The sequence below is a fragment of the Capra hircus genome, chromosome 14, assembly GCF_001704415.2.
Source record: "Capra hircus breed San Clemente chromosome 14, ASM170441v1, whole genome shotgun sequence".
NCBI classification, from domain to species: Eukaryota; Metazoa; Chordata; class Mammalia; order Artiodactyla; family Bovidae; genus Capra; species Capra hircus.
Genome location: NC_030821.1, coordinates 43,256,751 through 43,274,359, shown reverse-complemented (window position 1 = coordinate 43,274,359; position 17,609 = coordinate 43,256,751). Strand labels below are relative to the sequence as shown.

At 34.6% G+C, this 17,609-nt stretch overlaps 1 protein-coding gene across 2 annotated transcripts in view; it reads left to right on the top strand.

The window, feature by feature from the left end:
• Positions 1–17,388, top strand: part of HNF4G (hepatocyte nuclear factor 4 gamma) — a 137,013-nt gene extending 119,625 nt beyond the window's left edge. For both annotated transcript variants that reach the window (XM_018058391.1, XM_005689107.3), the window contains 7 exons: positions 166–272; positions 1,835–1,990; positions 5,332–5,419; positions 7,833–7,985; positions 8,751–8,987; positions 9,948–10,070; positions 14,870–17,388. In XM_018058391.1, the coding sequence (XP_017913880.1) occupies positions 166–272; positions 1,835–1,990; positions 5,332–5,419; positions 7,833–7,985; positions 8,751–8,987; positions 9,948–10,070; positions 14,870–14,991 (986 nt within the window). In that variant the 3' untranslated portion in view covers positions 14,992–17,388. The remainder of the gene's footprint in view (positions 1–165; positions 273–1,834; positions 1,991–5,331; positions 5,420–7,832; positions 7,986–8,750; positions 8,988–9,947; positions 10,071–14,869) is intronic.

The following is a 17,609-nucleotide window of genomic DNA, read 5'->3' as shown; positions in this document are numbered from 1 at the left end:
ACTGAATGAAAAATATCTTTAGACAGACTTATCTCTGCACCCCCTACCAGGTCTTTCAGAAATATTCCTTCTCTCCTTTTATACTATTTTTTTTTACTTCAAAGAGTATATTCTGACTTATGTTGAAGAAAACCAACCAATAAATACTGTGATTTTCTCCCCTAGCTGTACAAAATGAACGTGATAGAATAAGCACCAGAAGAAGCACATTTGATGGCAGCAACATCCCCTCCATCAACACACTGGCACAAGCAGAAGTTCGGTCTCGCCAGGTATTGCTGCGCCAGCATCCTGCCCTATTTAATAGGATCGAATGCTTACTTAAGAATAATTCAAAACTGATTTAAGTTCATTCACATGTGCTATTACTATAATTAACTCCACTTAATGCAACTTCAAGTTTCACTTTGAAAATGTTAGTTGACTATTGACTTAACTTTTACTTTTCCTGGGCAATTCCCCATATTTTGAGTGGAAAAAAAAAATGAGATACATTTCGATCTAAGATTGTTAAAAGTTTGTGTACAAGGTTGGTTTAAAATACGTAATGCTTAGCACAATGCCCTGGGGCAATATCTTGTTAGATTGGTTGAATCTGGAAATCAATTACCACAGCTTTTAGGGTATTTAGTTGAAAACTATCATTAGGGTTTTTTTTGTCCTTGAAAATGATGCCTAGATTCAAGAACTCACCTTAGCACCTGCTTTGGAAACAGGTACTTCAGGGAACAGCGAGAATTCAGAAAATACAAGAAAAAGTTTATTGTTTGAAATTTCTCGAATGAGAACATCAGTTCTAGAGTTAAAAATGTAAGTGACCATTTGTATAAATAAAAGTAAATCACTTAAGAATCAAAGAAACCTTTTGAAGAAAGTTTATTTTAGCAGTGTCCCTATTAGAAATGTTAATGATATTTTTCTCTTGTAAAGCAAATTATGAAATAGCTAACTATTAATCGGGTCTTATAATGAGTCAGTGGAACTACTTTCGTTTTTGATAACACAAGGGTAATATGATGAGGTTAACTTCACCATTATCATCCTCATTACTTGAAGATTACTTGATGGTCCTATAAAGCATTTTGAGAATGGCCTTAAAGGAACTGTGAGGAAATACACATACACAGCAGAAAGACACGTACACACACACACAGAGACATGTTCAAAAATGACGCGTAGAATACCTTTTAGAAAGTGATTTTTTTTCCAGCAGAAAGGCATTTGAACACTACTTATATCTTAGATAGTTCAAAATTGTATATCATTTAAAAATTAATCATTGTATGTTAAGCTTTTCAAGTTGCTGAGTCAAAGATTGGTGCTGTCTTAACTTTATTTGAATGGGCTTCCATTGAATGCAGCAACATAGTCTGGCTTCTCATCTAAATCTGTTCTCCTCAGTTGCTAAACTTTACCAATGGAAACTTTCCTTCACAAATTATAACAAACTAAAGGTGGACTTTCTGACTGGAACTATCATCTTTAATTAAAAATAAAATCACACAGCATTAGTTCAATGTGGATACTCCACAGCTCTTTGTATAATCATTTTGAATTATTAAAAACTCCCCCAAAGTTGTGGTAACTTGTTTTACAGATTTGGCCAGTAAAAATAAGATACTGCTCCCAGACTGTGGCAGTGAATGTTCTCAGTCTAACTTGAACTGATAGGTATTTGATTTATCAGTTTTAAAATGTTTGGTATATTTCAAGATAGTGTGATAAAAAGAGTGCCCACTTCAATGGTGTTTACTTATTGCAGGGGCAGAAAAAAGAGATATATTGGTCTTGTGTTATTTTCAATGACAGATTAATACAATGTTCTTAATACTAGATTTCAGTCTCAAGCCCTGGTGCGAGTGCTGACATAAATGTTAAGAAAATTGCCAGTATTGGTGATGTCTGTGAATCCATGAAACAGCAGCTCCTAGTCTTGGTGGAATGGGCTAAATATATTCCTGCCTTTTGTGAGTTACCACTGGACGATCAGGTATATAAGAGATTACAAAACTTTAAAAAGTGTTTTGAACTTTGCTAAGTTTGTGTGTTCTTTTAGTTATATTTGTAATATATTTTCGATATGTGACAAAGGTTAAATGGTCTTATGAAAGAAAATTGGTTTTCTTGTTCATTTACCCTGTTTTATTAAGAGGCAGACTGTTACATTTCTATTTTAAGGGTCTTAGAAATTTATTGACTGGATAAGTTTAAAAAGCTTATAATAGGGACTTCCCCAATGGTCCAGTGGTTAAGACTCTGCCTTCCAATGTATGGGTTGTGGGTTCAATACCTGGATAAGGTCCCACATGCCATGGGGTGTGACCAAAATTTTAAAAAATAATATTAATAGAATAAAATATTTAAGGATGGGAGAAAAACAGATAGCAGGTAACTGCTATTATAAGACAAAGTATGGGAATACTTTTGTCTCAGAGACAGATGGTACCCATTATGTCTTGGTGTTTACTAAAAGTACATAGAAAATTCTTCAGAAATACCAGACCACTTCTAGAGAGAAAACACACAGGTTGTGTTGTTGTCTCTGTAGGCACTTTCATGCAATTAACGTATAAAGTTGTGCCTTTCATGTTGTCAATTTTATTCTGGTAATTACTATATAAAAATTATTTAGTAAAAAAAAATGTCTGTAGAATTGTGCTCTGAAATCTACAGAAAATAGATTTCAGATATAGTGATCTTTTCATAATATATATTTCATATTTTGTCATATTTATATTAAGATATTTTAGTTAGTAATTAAGAAGTTTAATTTTCTAATGTCTATAAAGATTGGATTATTAGTTTCAGATTCAATTTTAACTCTTCTAAGTATTATATAATATTCTATAGATGTAAATAATTTGAAAATTTCCAATTCCCCCAGATAAAGCACAGTATGTAATAGCATGTAATATAACCACTGTCTATTTTTATACCCTCTTACCAGAGCTTTTTATCATTGATACACAAAATGAAGAAACAATCAAAGGGAAATGTGTATGATTGTCTAAAAACCGAAGAAGGGCAAAATATTTATACAATAGAAAATAAAAGTGATCACAGGAAGTTAGCAGTTATATTTCTAGAAGAGCATTTCACCTGGTTACCAAAAGAAAATACTGTGAAATCTGAAATCATTCTTAAAATGTTCTGTAACTCCCTTCCTGGTATGAGTCATGGTTATGGACATATCATAAAGATAGCTTGGCTCAGAAGGCTATTTCACAGTGAATAATGCTAAATTGCTAAAACTTACTTGTCTCTCCCCAAGCCATATAAGTAGGTTTATGTTATTTATCAGTTTTATATTTTTATTATCACTCTTTAAAGTTGCTGACATATATGCAGACAGTGATTTAAAAATTGGGAAATTGAAATCCAGTAACCTGTCAATAATAGTTTTTATTTACTAACTGTTTAATATTAACAGTATACCATGGATCGGCAGAGTCTGTTATGGATAAGGGATTTGGATATTAGTTTTCAATTACATTATATGTTACATTATTTAATTTAATAGTCTCAGGAGCTCTGTGACATGTTTTATAATATCCACTTAACAATTTCTAAAACTGAGACATAAATCAGTTAAGTTCACTCAATATATTCATCACACAAATAGTTATTAGGACTACTGCTCAGTTTTAAGAACTGTGACTATATGGCAGGAAAAATACAGATTGCATCACTATTCTCATAAAACTTGCATTCTTGTTGGGAGAGACAGACAATAAAAATGTCCACATTCTGAGTAAGATAATTCTAGGTGGGGATAAGTTCTATAAAATGAAATAGGACAAGTTGTTGGGGAATAGTCACGGGTGGAGTGGTAACACATCCAGTTAATTGGGAATTAGAGATTTTTCTTGAGACCTGAGTAGCAAGGGGCTAAGTTTGTCAAGATCAGAGAAAAAGGCATTCTGGCTTCAGGAAGAGTGAATTCCAAGACTCTGAGGCAGGGCAGGCAAAATGTCTAGAGAAAAGTGAGCAAAGGATGTTGCAAGAAGAAACCAGAGTGGACGGTGGCGGTGGGGGATGGACAAAGCACTAAGCCATCACCTCAGGTGAGGCTATGGTTGAGGTGTTCAGATTTCACTCTAAAAACAGTAAGAAATAGTTAAAGAGATTTTAGCAGAGGAGTGATATTAATTGATGAATATTGTACAATATATCGTCTTAGAAGTTTTGTCAAGAAGGACTTAAGATGGAGGAACCAGAAAGGAAGCAGGAATGCCTAGTAGATCTTTGGAAGGTATTTGGCAGGCCAGGTGAAGAATGACCAAGGTTTGGACAGGGGTGGTAGCAATGGAGAAGCCGTGCTAGGATGTGCTGTGCAATTAGAGAGGGATCCAAATGGACCCTTGGTTTTGATGTGTAAAAGCATTTTGGATGACTGTACCTTTAACTAAGGAGATGAAGATGCTGGAGAAGCATTCACTTTGATGAATTAAACTTGAAATGCTTTCTATTCTTTCTACTAGTGATGTTTAGCAGGCAATGCAACTCTTCTGAGAGCTTAGTGCAGAGTTAAAGGTTCAGTCTAGAAAGTGTCAGAACCCAGATCCCACATACTCATTTCACTGTATCACCCCTCTTTGCTTTACTTTTGTTTGTGGGTGCATGCTAAGTCGCTTTAGTCATGTCTGACTCTGCAACCCCATGGACTGTAACCCGCCAGGCTCCTCTGCCCATGGGATTCTCCAGGCAAGAATACTGGAGTGGGTTGCCATGCCCTACTCCAGGGGATCTTGCTGAACCGGGGATCGAACCCTCCTCTCCTATGTCTTCTGCATTGGCAGATGGGTTCTTTAACCACTAGCGCCACGTGGGAAACCCTTTGCTTTTGTTTGTTCAGTTTAATTATGTATAACAGATCATGTTTGACATATATTTTTCTCCTTTAGTCCTCATGACTACACTTTGAGATTTTCATCACTATCTCCATTAGATAAATGAAAACAAATGAGTCCCAAACATACTGGTTAACTAACCCAAGCTTAAACAGATAGTAAGTGGAGAAACCAGAATTTGAACTATAGTTTGTTAGACTCTATTCTCAAATATCATTCACGTCCAAACACTAAATTATTCTTTTTTTTCCTTTTCTTGCTGCCATCCTACTGCCTTATTAGTTTTAGAAATTTTGAAAGTAAAACTCTATTCATGTGCTTAAAATAGAAGGCTTAATAATGGTAAGAATCTATGAATATTGTAGTTTGTTAAAACAAACAAAAAAATGTTCCAGGCTTAAAGAACACTAAGTTAATCAGACTTATAAATCTTTTCATCATGTTTTGTAATTAATTGTTAAACTTGGAATTTTTCATTAAGGTGGCACTGTTGAGAGCTCATGCAGGGGAACATTTACTACTTGGAGCTACAAAGAGATCCATGATGTATAAAGATATTTTGCTTTTGGGTAAGTTTTTTTTTTTTTCATTTTAATTTGAAAAAGTTATGTTTGCGTGATACATACAGGGGGTCTATTCTATATGTACCAGGCACTCATAGATACTGTCAAATGGTGCTATCACTTCACAATGGATTTAGGTGGTCAGAGGCTCTGTTTTTCCTTTCCTTTATTGCAAGGAAGTTCAGAAGAGATGTTCAGTATGCATTAAATAAAAGAGAAATGTTGCTCAATAAACAAAATATCAAGATATGTTTATTTCAGGACAAAGAATTAGTGATTTGTGTCACTATCTTATGGAATTCCATACATTTTAAGTGTCTACCTAATAATTATACTATATATCATTTTCTAATCTTCTAAAGATTATGTTTATCTCCTAGGATCTCATTGCTTATGATATACTACAAAATCCCAATAAAAAATTTCATAACAATGTCTGAAAAATTCTCATAGTTAAATAGCAGTGCTGAAACAGGCAAAATTATGACAGCGAGTGGGATAAGGCACAAAGGAAAAGCTTGTGTCTTCATTAAGGAAGAACTCTGGTCCCCACCCCTTTCAGTTCAGTTCAGTTCAGTTGCTCAGTCGTGTCCAACTCTTTGCAACCGCAAGAGCTGCAGCATGCCAGGCCTCCCAGAGTCTACCCAAATCCATGTCCATCAAATTGGTGATGCCATCCAACCATCTCATCCTCTGTCGTCCCCTTCTCCTCCTGCCCTCAATCTTTCCCAGCATCACAGTCTTTTCAAATGAGTCAGCTCTTCACATCAGGTGGACAAAGTATTGGAGTTTCAGCTTCAACGTCAGTCCTTCCAATGAACAACCAGGACTGATCTCCTTTAGGATGGACTGATTGGATCTCCTTGCAGTCCAAGGGACTCTTAAGAGTCTTCTCCAACACCACAGTTCAAAACCATCAATTCTTCCCCTTTACTCACCTTAGAAAATTAGTTTTCCTGTTAAGAGAGCATCAATTCTGCCCTTTTACTTACCTTATAAAATTAGGTTTCCCTTTGAAGAGAGTTGAGATCTCTCTAATGCTTAGAAGCTATCTCTCCCTCTGGATGTGTAAAATGATAACTAAATTGTCTTATTCCATTTTTTAGATAGATATTTTGTCCCAAATAAAAATAAATTGAACATAATATCACAATAGCTAATAGTAACTGACGACTTACTATTTAAGATATATGCCTTTAAGTGTTTTAACATGTCTCTATATATACACTCTCTCATTTAATCCTCAGAATAACCCTGAGGGATATGTACTATTATTTTCAACCTATTTTGTAGATGAAGAAACGAAGGCAGAGTAAGTTTGTCTGAGGTCACAAAGCAAGTAAGGGATTGAGCTAGGATTCTAAACCACATAATATGACTGCTTTTAAATTCTGCTAAATTTTCTTACAATTTTAGCACTCCTACAATACTGTTCTCCTTATAAATGTGAATATAATAAGCATAGAAAACAAAAAAATCTTACCACATAGTTCTAAATAGTCTTATCCTAAATAATTAGATAACTCAACTTTTCACAAGAGGAGCAGGGCTACACTTTTTAAAATACTTTTGCCTGTGTTGTTATGCTGAAGATTGTCTTTGCCTGGTGAAAGAATTCAGAATACTCTGCTTTTTATAAAACCAGAAAATAAAAATTTAGCAGTTATTTTAGGTGCTCAAATAAGCTTACAATTTTCCAATATTTTAGAAGCTATAATATTGTCATATTATAGCCCAAGGCTTTCTAAAGTAGAGCATATTTAAAGATTAGGTGGTCCAGATTTCTATCCAATTTCTGGATTCCCTTGAATTCTGTTGCAGACATTAGCCTTGTGATTAGACGATCTTCCTATCTCTTCTTAAAGAAGCCCAGGATGAGAGAATTTAGTATTTAATGAAGCAACTCATAAGAGTATACCTGATAGTTTAAAAAAATTAGCCTTGTCTACTTAAGCTTCTTAAAATTGTGTCTCAGTAGTTGTTATATGTATAAACACCTATACCACTGAAGGAAGGCTAGTTTACTTCACTAGAAGCAAGAGAGATTCTTTAGGTTTTGTATCATGCTCATTAATGAGTAAGGCACTAACAGATAACTGACATAGTGGAAAGCTAATCATTATATCTTGTTTCTCCCTTGTCAATAATTAGCTTGTTATTAGTCTGTACTTTAGTATTATCACCAGTGACCGAGGCTGTTAAAATGCATGTGATCATATTATCAATGTTATTGATTCTGTAAGTGTTGTTAAGTTTTTCCTAACATAATTAACAACAGTACTGAGAGAGGAAGTACTATTCATGTTTCTTCAAGGGAAAATCATTTAAAATATTGGTTTATAAAAGTTTAAACAAAATCTGACAATGTTGCATGTGTGCGAGGGTTGATTGTTTAATTATTATTATTTTTTTAATATAGGGAACAACTATGTTATTCACCGCAACAGCTGTGAAGTCGAGATTAGCCGTGTGGCCAACCGGGTTCTAGATGAGCTGGTCCGACCATTTCAAGAAATTCAGATTGATGATAATGAATATGCTTGTTTGAAGGCAATTGTCTTTTTTGATCCAGGTTTGTTTCCAAAGTTTCAGTAAAAATGATTACAGCGAAAAACTGCCTTTTGTTTTATTTTTAAATAATTTTATCTGTTCATTTATTTTTGGCTGTGCTGGATCTTCCTTGCTGTGCAGACTTTTCTCTAGTTGCAGTGAGTGGGGGCTACTTTCCAGTTGCGGTGCACAGGCTTCTTTGGTGCACTTCTCATTGTGCTGTCTTCTCTTATTGAGGCACTGGCTCTAGGACACACAGGCTTTCGTAGTTGCAGCACGTAGTTGCAGTTGTGGCCCCAGGCTCTTGAGCACAGGTTCGGTAGCTGTGGTGCACACCCTCAGTTGTCTGGTGGCATGCAAGGATCTTCCCAGATCAGGGATCGAACCCATATCTCCTGCCTTGGCAGGTGGATTCTTTACCACTAAACCACCAAGTGGGAGAAGGCAATGGCACCCCATTCCAGTACTTTTGCTTGGAAAATCCCATGGATGGAGGAGCCTGGTAGGCTGCAGTCTATAGGGTCTCTAAGAGTCGGACACAACTGAGCGACTTCACTTTCACTTTTCACTTTCATGCATTGGAGAAGGAAATGGCAACCCACTCCAGTGTTCTTGCCTGGAGAATCTCAGGGAAAGGGGAGCCTGGTGGGCTGCCGTCTATGGGGTCACACAGAGTTGGACACGACTGAAGTGACTTAGCAGCAGCAACTTTTAAAATATTAGAATATTTACTCTCACACTCTGGTAAGACAGAATATTTAGGTTGCTCTTTTTATTCCTGTACTAGACGCAAAAGGGCTAAGTGACCCAGTGAAGATTAAGAACATGCGGTTCCAAGTGCAGTTGAGTTTGGAGGACTACATCAACGACCGGCAGTATGACTCCCGGGGCAGATTTGGGGAGCTGCTTCTGCTCTTGCCCACGCTGCAGAGCATCACGTGGCAAATGATTGAGCAAATACAATTTGTTAAACTTTTTGGAATGGTTAAAATTGACAACTTACTTCAGGAGATGTTACTGGGTGGTGAGTTTATTTGAGAATTTCTATTCTATTTCTTAGCGTCATATTACAGTGCTTTAGAGCAAGTTTGACCTGTTTACTTTTTGTCCATCATATAATGAACTCAATTTTTATTTTGTATTTAGAAAAATCTATAAAACCTATTGGCTGGGAACAAAAATACTTGAACATATTCAAACTTCCCCTCCATTCATACTCAACCTCCACCACCTTTACTCCACCCATCCCTCTTACCTCAATTTTCAGATCCTCCCAAATATGATAAATGGAAATATATTTCTTATTGTTGGTACTTCTTGGAGTATATTATATTTTTTCTATGTCTCTCCTCCCCTAAAAGCTCACCGATGGCAAAATAAAACAACAACAACAAAAATACATAAAGTAAATAGCTTAAAAATAAACATTCTGCTCCGGAAATAAATTAACTGACACAACACAATGAGAAGGGGAAAATGAGATTTCTTAGCTGCACTAGATGTCAGGAATAACTTAAGAAATCATTTATTTTGTGTTCTGATCTAGATTAAATTTCCTTGTAAAATCTATTTTATTTTATTTTAGTTTTAGTTTTCTAGTGGTTAATGTGTTTTTAATGACATCTTTCTGAAATAAAAGTTGTTTATGCTATTAGGGTGATCCCAAATACTATAAACTTGAGGTAAGTGATTCTTGGAATTGCCTTAACAACAGGCAGCAAACATAATGATTCCAGGAAACTGCACGGAAGGTCCATTATTAATATACAACATAATATGATACAACATTAATCTAGCCAGTGTACAGTGAAAGCTGACATTGTCTTTAATGTAGCAGTGGCTCTATTAATTTATTTTTGAATTCCCAAAAACCACTTTGCAAAAATAGCAATATTTAAGCTGTCAATCAAAACACTTGTTTTAAGGTAAGCTTGCTGTTCCTGATTAAATATCCCTTACGCAAGCATCTTCTCATCTTCTGTAGGTGCTTCCACTGAGGCTAACCATCTCCATCATCCAATGCACCCACATTTGTCTCAAGATCCATTAACTGGACAGACTGTACTTTTGGGTTCAATGTCAACACTCGTGCATACAGACCAGATCTGTAAGTATCTGGGCTACTTTTGAAACACAATATTTCTTAAAACTTAATTACTTGAGAAAATGTGAAATTTGGGGAAAGAATCTCTTAGTTCCCAGGAATTGTAAAAATTGGATATAATTTCTTCTCTAGGATTTGATTGCGGGAGATTGTGAAGCAAGCCACTTATTCTTCTCATGTATGAGTTTTCTCCCTAAAATGGAGATATGAGTGCCTAAATCTTTCTGCTTCATATGTTTGGTAGTGCAAAAGAACATATAGGATGTTCAGCTTTGCCTGGTAGCGCAAGACCATAAAAATGGCATACAAACTGGTACCATGCAAAGGAATCTTAATAAGAGAAAAATTAAGATTGTTTATGACCCTTAAACATGTTTGTCAAAACATTAAGAACTTTTTAAACTATAAGTTATAAATGTATAGGGAAGTTAAAAATAGTACTTTTAATGTTTAGTACACCATAATTTAAAATATTAAAAACACTGAAGATTAATGTTTTATTTTTTCGTAAAAAAAAATATGAAGAGTAGTTTTGACAGTGCTTGCCATGTTCTTTTTCAAGGACTTACAAGAGGAAGTGAGCACCTATGATGAAATTTACTCTTTTGGAAGTCTGATTTCCAGTATTTTATCCTTTGTATTTTCAACGTCATGAAATATCTCTCAGAAACCATTTGATAGCAAGTTTTTTTGTCAGTTTCACTTCCTCTGGGACCTCTCTATCCTTTCAAAGAATTGGGCTCCTCATTAACGTTGACAAGTTTTCCTTCAGCTTAAGCTCTTGGCTGTATTTTTAGGGACTCAGACAATGACAATGTGAACATTTCCATGGTCTGTGCTTTCTTCTATTAACTACATTTACGTTCGATTTGAATTTTACTTCCAGCATTATCATTTTTTGTTTCTTTACTGCCCACTCTCCCTTTCCAGCCAGTTCTCTTTCAGTTGTCCATGTTTGCAAAATGTCATGTGAATTTATCACTGGGAGGGAGACAGGAGGCAACACAACTATACACTTTGTTGTCAGTGTGTGAACTGAAGGAAATATGTTCGTTGACCAATAACAATCATGAACAGACTGAAGGATGTGGTGTGATTGGTTACTGATCAAAATGCACATCCATTATTTAGGTAATTATTTGTAGACTGAAAAAGTTAGCTGTGAAGTTTGTAAAGTTTGCAATACAGTCGTTTGTGAGTTTATGCAACACTCACCGTTAATTTGAGTTAACATACTAACTGAAGTGTGAACCAGGTTTTTGAAAGACTAGTGCTATTTAACTAAGCAGTGATGAGTGGAATTCATGTGTATCATAATTGGGCAAAGTGTGAGTTGTTTAGGTTTCCTTTAGTTCTTTGGAGCAAAAATGATTATATATATATACTAGGGATGACTGATGCTGAGGCTGAAACTCCAATACTTTGGCCACCTCATGCGAAGAGTTGACTCATTGGAAAAGACCCTGATGCTGGGAGGGATTGTGGGCAGGAGGAGAAGGGGACAACAGAGGATGAGATGGCTGGATGGCATCACCGACTCGATGCACATGAGTTTGGGTGAATTCCGGGAGTTGGTGATGGACAGGGCAGCCTGGCGTGCTGAGATTCATGGGGTTGCAGAGACAGATACGACTGAGCGACGGAACTGAACTAAACTGAAGGGATTGATAGTAGATAATCTGATATTATTGCAGAATTAGCACATTACATTTTTACAAGTCAACTCAGAGATTTAAAAAATCTTGACTAGACAAACTATCAAGAATTAATTATTCCTGAATTTATACTAATATAAATTGAGTTTTGATCTACTGCCTCTAAACACTAAACCAGCTATGTCACAGATTCCTTAGGTTATTGTGATATCATTATGCATACCTGTATTGCTTACGGAATATATGATAGCCCTTAGTAACTAGCTGCAGTGTTGTTTTACCCCAAAGTTCAATGCAATGTGACCATAATTTAGTGAGTACCATCTAACTGCTCCCTTGTGGTAGGGAGAGTAGAAACCACAAAAATGCCTGCTATCACTGCTGTCCTTCAGATGCAATAGATATATGTGTAAATAGTGTCTGTAACACAAAGTTCTTTGAGTGTATGACAGAAGCAGAAATGAAATTGTTAGAAAAAATACAAATGTACAATATAGTACATTTAATCTGTGGGTCCCCATGTAATTTAAAGACATTAATTTGGGACCATTCCTTCTTTCCTTGAAGTACAGTTGATTTACAGTAGTATTTTGGTTTCAGGTATATAACATAATGATTCAGATTTAGAGGTTATATTTCATTTAAAGTTATTATAAAATATTGCTTATATTCTCTGTATTATAAATTACATCCTATATCTTATTTATTTTCTACCATATAGTTTGTGCCTCTCATTATCCTTCCCTTGGCTTTCTCTCCCTCTCCCCCTCTTCTCACTGGTAGCAACTGGTTTGTTCTCTGTTTCCATGAGTCTGTTTCTGCTTTGTTACATTTATTTATTATTTGAATTTAACATATAAGTGAAAATATACAGTATTTGTCTCTCTGTTTAACTTATTTCACTAAGGGTAATATCCTGCAGGTCCAGCCATGTTATTTCAAGTGGCAAAATTTCATTCATGGCTGAGTGATATTCATATGTGTGTGTGTGTGTGTGTGTGTGTGTGTGTGTGTATGTGTGTGTGTGTGTGTGTGTGTATCACATCTTCTTTATCCTTTCATCTGTTGATGGACACTTGTGTGGCTTCCATATCTTGGCTATTGTATATAAAGCTGCTATGAACATTGAGGTGCATGCATCTTTCCAAGTTAGTGTTTTTGTGTTCTTCAAATATATACTCAGAAGTGGAATTGCTGGATACTGTGGTAGTTCTAGTTTTCATTTGTTGAGGAACTTCCATACTGGGACTATCTTGCAAAGATACCATGTTCATTTAATTAACAGTCAAGAACAGAGAGAGGCAAACCCAATACCATACCAAAGAGTCTATGAAGTTGTTTCTCTTAGAGATCAGTTATTCATAAACTTGGAAAATAAAACTCATTAACAAAACATTGAACGTTGTAGGTAACAACTTGCAAGAAAGTTTAACAATTTTGCTGGTGGTTAAATCCTTTACTTTTTAAATGCTAGTTTTCTAGTATTTTAAAAGCATACTTGCTGACCCTAATCTTTTTAGAATCACATCATCACACTTTTTATTTTTATTTTCCCTCTTCCAGCACACTATTTAAGAGATTCATTTGTAAAGGAAAACTTCGCTTTGCTTATGGTCATTTGAAGTAGTTTATATTTGACACAAAGGAAAGCATTAAACTCAAGCACACATAAAAATGAAAGTTTATGCATATTTTCTTGGTCTTTTACAGCAGGCTACTGTAGTATTAGATCCATCCTAAATATCCAGAAATAATTTTTGAAGCAAATTTCATAATTCTTTTGTCACTTGAATTGTATCTAAAAATATTGTTTTTAAGTCATTGCTAATTCTCATGTAATAATATAAAGTTAATATATTAAAGAAAACTAGGCAAAAAGGGGCTGTTCTTTTTTGTGTTTTTGAAAACTATTCCAGAAAAATAATCGATAAAGTCATTAAATTGATAATGTCTCAGTCTGATCATCAAACATTTTCTGTTTATTCTGTTAAATGCATGGGTTAATAATAAATGTGAATACTAAAATATTTCAAGTTTTAAAAATTGTAGAATGGCTCCTGGATTATTTTATAATATGGTTAAAATTTGCCAATAGATATACTATCATAGACAATGAAATATTCAAACTATAACTGATTTTTTAAATTACTCAGTGTTCTTTGCATTGATGGGTAAGGAACAGCCAAGCGTCATTGTAACAATAATTTTGAAATGACAAAGTCAGTATTTTTCAGATGCTTTTAACTACAACAAGAGCTTCCCTGGTGGCTCCATAGTAAAGAACCCGCCTGGGTCAGGAAGATCCCCTGGAGAAGGAAATGGCAACCCACTCCAGTGTGCTTGCTTGGGAAATGCCTTGAAAAGAGGATCCTGGCGGCCTACAGTCCATGAAGGATCTCACAAGAGTCAAACGTGACTTAATGACTAAACAACAACAACATAGATTTCAAAGCACTTGAAGAGTTACCTTACCTTATTATTATTTTTGTTAATGTCATCTAATATTTGAGTTGGCTTTCCTGGTGGCTCAAACAGTAAAGAATCTGCCTGCCAATGCAGGAGACATAGTTCAATCCCTGGGTTGGGAGGATCCCCTGGAAAAGGAAATGGCAACCCACTCCAGTATCCTTGCCTGGACAATCCCATCGACAGAGGAACTTGGTGAGCTATAGTCCATGGGGTCACAAAGAGTCAGACACACCTAAGCAACTAAACAACAACGTTTGAGTTAGTGAAATCTAAACCAAATATGTTTTATTTTATGTGCTTTTTTGATTGCAAATATTGTAAAATTTGTATTGTGAGACTTGGAAAAAAATCAGTTTTCTGTTAATTCTTTTCATTAAAATTTTTTTTATGCTGAGTTTATGAGAGAATCGAATGCCCATAAATGCTATTATGTAAAAGCAGATGATATCTTAAAGTGATTATCAACATTTTAAAGTATGATTTAGTTTAATGCTAATAGGGGAATGCATCTCCAGTAGTATGTCAATGACCTGATTATGTATTATAATCACTACTATATATATGATCTTTTAAAAACATATACAAAATAAAGTAATGCATATTGGTGTCATGCAAAACTTAATGAGATGGGTCAGGGTGACTGCCAGCATCACATACAATTCTCTGTTTCTTTTTTAGCAACTCCTGAAACCCCACTTCCTTCCCCACCTCAAGGCTCTGGACAAGAACCATACAAAATAGCCGCAAATCAAGCTTCAGTCATTTCACACCAGTCTCTTTCCAAACAAAAGCAATTGTGAGAGTATGTTTACTTCTGAATGGCACTGCATAAATGTGAAAAGTTTGTTGGTCTTAAAATATCTCAGGATAGCACTTTTGGCAGACTCTTGGCCAAGGCTTCTTCATGGTGCTGTTATAAAGACGGTATCCTGTTTTCTTGTTTATATATTCATTTTGTTTGTTGTTGCTATTGTTTAAAACCTTTAGATGCAACCAATGTATCGCTGAGTTTCAATGCGTTTGTATAGTATAAACCGGTACTGTGCCTGAACCAGTTGAATCTCGTGTTCTACTTTCATGTGTTGTCTTATTATTAATTTAAATCTGTAAATAATTGCTTTATGGTGATATGATGAAGAACTAAGTGTTCTTCTTTGAGAACAGTAGATCAGAAATCCCAGATTAATATTAAATGTGCCAAGTTCTTTTTTAAAAATAAATTTTAAACTTGCAGATTCGAAAATTAAAGTGGTTGCTGTAGAATAGGGTATATTTCTTCGAAGAATCACGTACAAGCATCTTTTTGGCCCATAGTTAAATATGCCTATAAAAGATTAGAAAATTATAAATAGGCATTCCAAAGATGACTGGGTATTCCTTGAAATCTGCCTATATTTGAAGATGCATGTTAAAGCAAAATGGTAGCTTTATCAGTTAAGATACAGGCTAAATTGTATTAAAGAAACCCTTAAAAAGAGGCTCAAGCAAGACAGGCATTTATTTCTCTCTCAGAAAACAAATCTAGAAGTAGTCATTCTTTGACTAGAACTTAGCACATGCCCACATCTGGTTCTCAGGGACACTGGGAGTGTAGTCTTTAGGCAGAAAGCCTAGTGCCAACAAAGCTGTCCATCTCTGGGATTCTGATATCAGGAGACAAATTAGCCATCTGTCACACACATGTTGCCTCATTTAGCCCTCCTGTAAAAAAGGTATTATTTATCTTTTTCTTATAAATTAAGAAACCTTTAGCTTAGAGGATTTAAATAACATAACCAAAGATCATTAAACCTAAAGAGGAGGAAAGCTGCACTCTAGCCCTGGTCTGATGGGCTTTAAGGAGAAGAAATCTGTGGTATGAAAATGTGAGCTTCTTACTGTGGTTTTTAAATAAACGCAATTGAGTGATAATTGGATATTATCCATTGTATTACCTGTTAACACATATTTACATATAAATGAGTGTAAATTTGTTGCAACATGAATAAGAAACCACTTTTGTACCTTTAATGAATCTTCTAACTTTAATGAGTCTTCTTCCTAAAATGGAAAGATTGTAAAAACTTTCGAACAAAGAAAATAAAATGTATAGCAGGTAGATCATGATGAAAGTACAGACAAATTAAAATCACTGACAGCATATTTTCAAAAATCCAGTGGACTGAGGAATATAGTTCTTTGGAGCCCCAGATTATTTGATATTATCTAAAGCTGGAGCTTATTTTAAAACAATTAACAGTCTGCCTCAAAAAAGTGATGTCTCTCTTTCTCTCTCTCTCTATCAAATAAATACATACACACTGTATTTGCTGAAGCAGACAAAAACTGGTTTAGTAATTATTAATGATAAAAAAAGGGTTCCCCAAGCTTCAAGAGGCTGAATTAAATGATTTTCACAGAACTTTTCAAAATTTCTAAGATTATGATTTCATAGCCCCCACTTACCCTGCAAATAAAAAGCTTTTGGTAACTGTAACTTCTTAACTCTTAAAATGGGAAAATGATTACTTAGAAGCTAGCATTGATTTAATAGAATCAATAAAATCCCTTTAACAGCTGGTACCTGGAAACTGTAAAATATATCTTTGAGAGAGAGAACAGAAAAAAAATTAACTCATTTTTAAAAAGATTTATGCTAGTGTCTCTAGTTCACGAATAAGAATGCTTTTGATATTTTAAGATGGAAATACATCTTGTAGTTTTCTGTTGTGCTCTTAGAAGATACTAAAAAAAAATCTTTAAAATATAAAACATATAATTCATTTTTAGTGACCCTTCTAACTTATCTGCATCTATTTACTAAAACAGTCATGTTTTAGAAATTATTGCTAGCAAATTTGTTTTAATAACCATGGTCAGGGAATGTGTAATATAATATTTTTGTATACTTAACTGCCAAAAACTCTGGACAAAGAGTAACTGAAGTTTTCAGCATATCTTCAATATATTGATAAGGGAAGTTATTGCTTTTATATAACACAAAGACACTTATGTAACACTTTTTTTCAGGTAATAAAAAAGAATAATTTATTGTGAAATAATGATTCATTTTATAAATGTAAAATTATTTTTATAAATTTCATTGTTTAAAATCAAAAATTGCTAGATTTTTTTATTGATAAATTATAATGAGATTAAAATATTTCTAAGCTGTGATACCACGTTGTTTCACTGAACTTTCTAAATAAAAATTGAGAAAAAAAAAAAACCATAAAGTAGTGTGGTCCTTCATTATTGTTCAAAAATGATTTCATAATTTGAGAGATACTGATAGTGTCTTTTATATGGTCACTTAATTAAATTTACATAGAGTTTGCAAATACTGGTCTTTAGAGTCTAGAGCAAAATTGACTAGCACATCTTCAAATAATCATAGAGTTAGAGACACTGATTGAAGGGAGAGCTTCTCATTTGCACT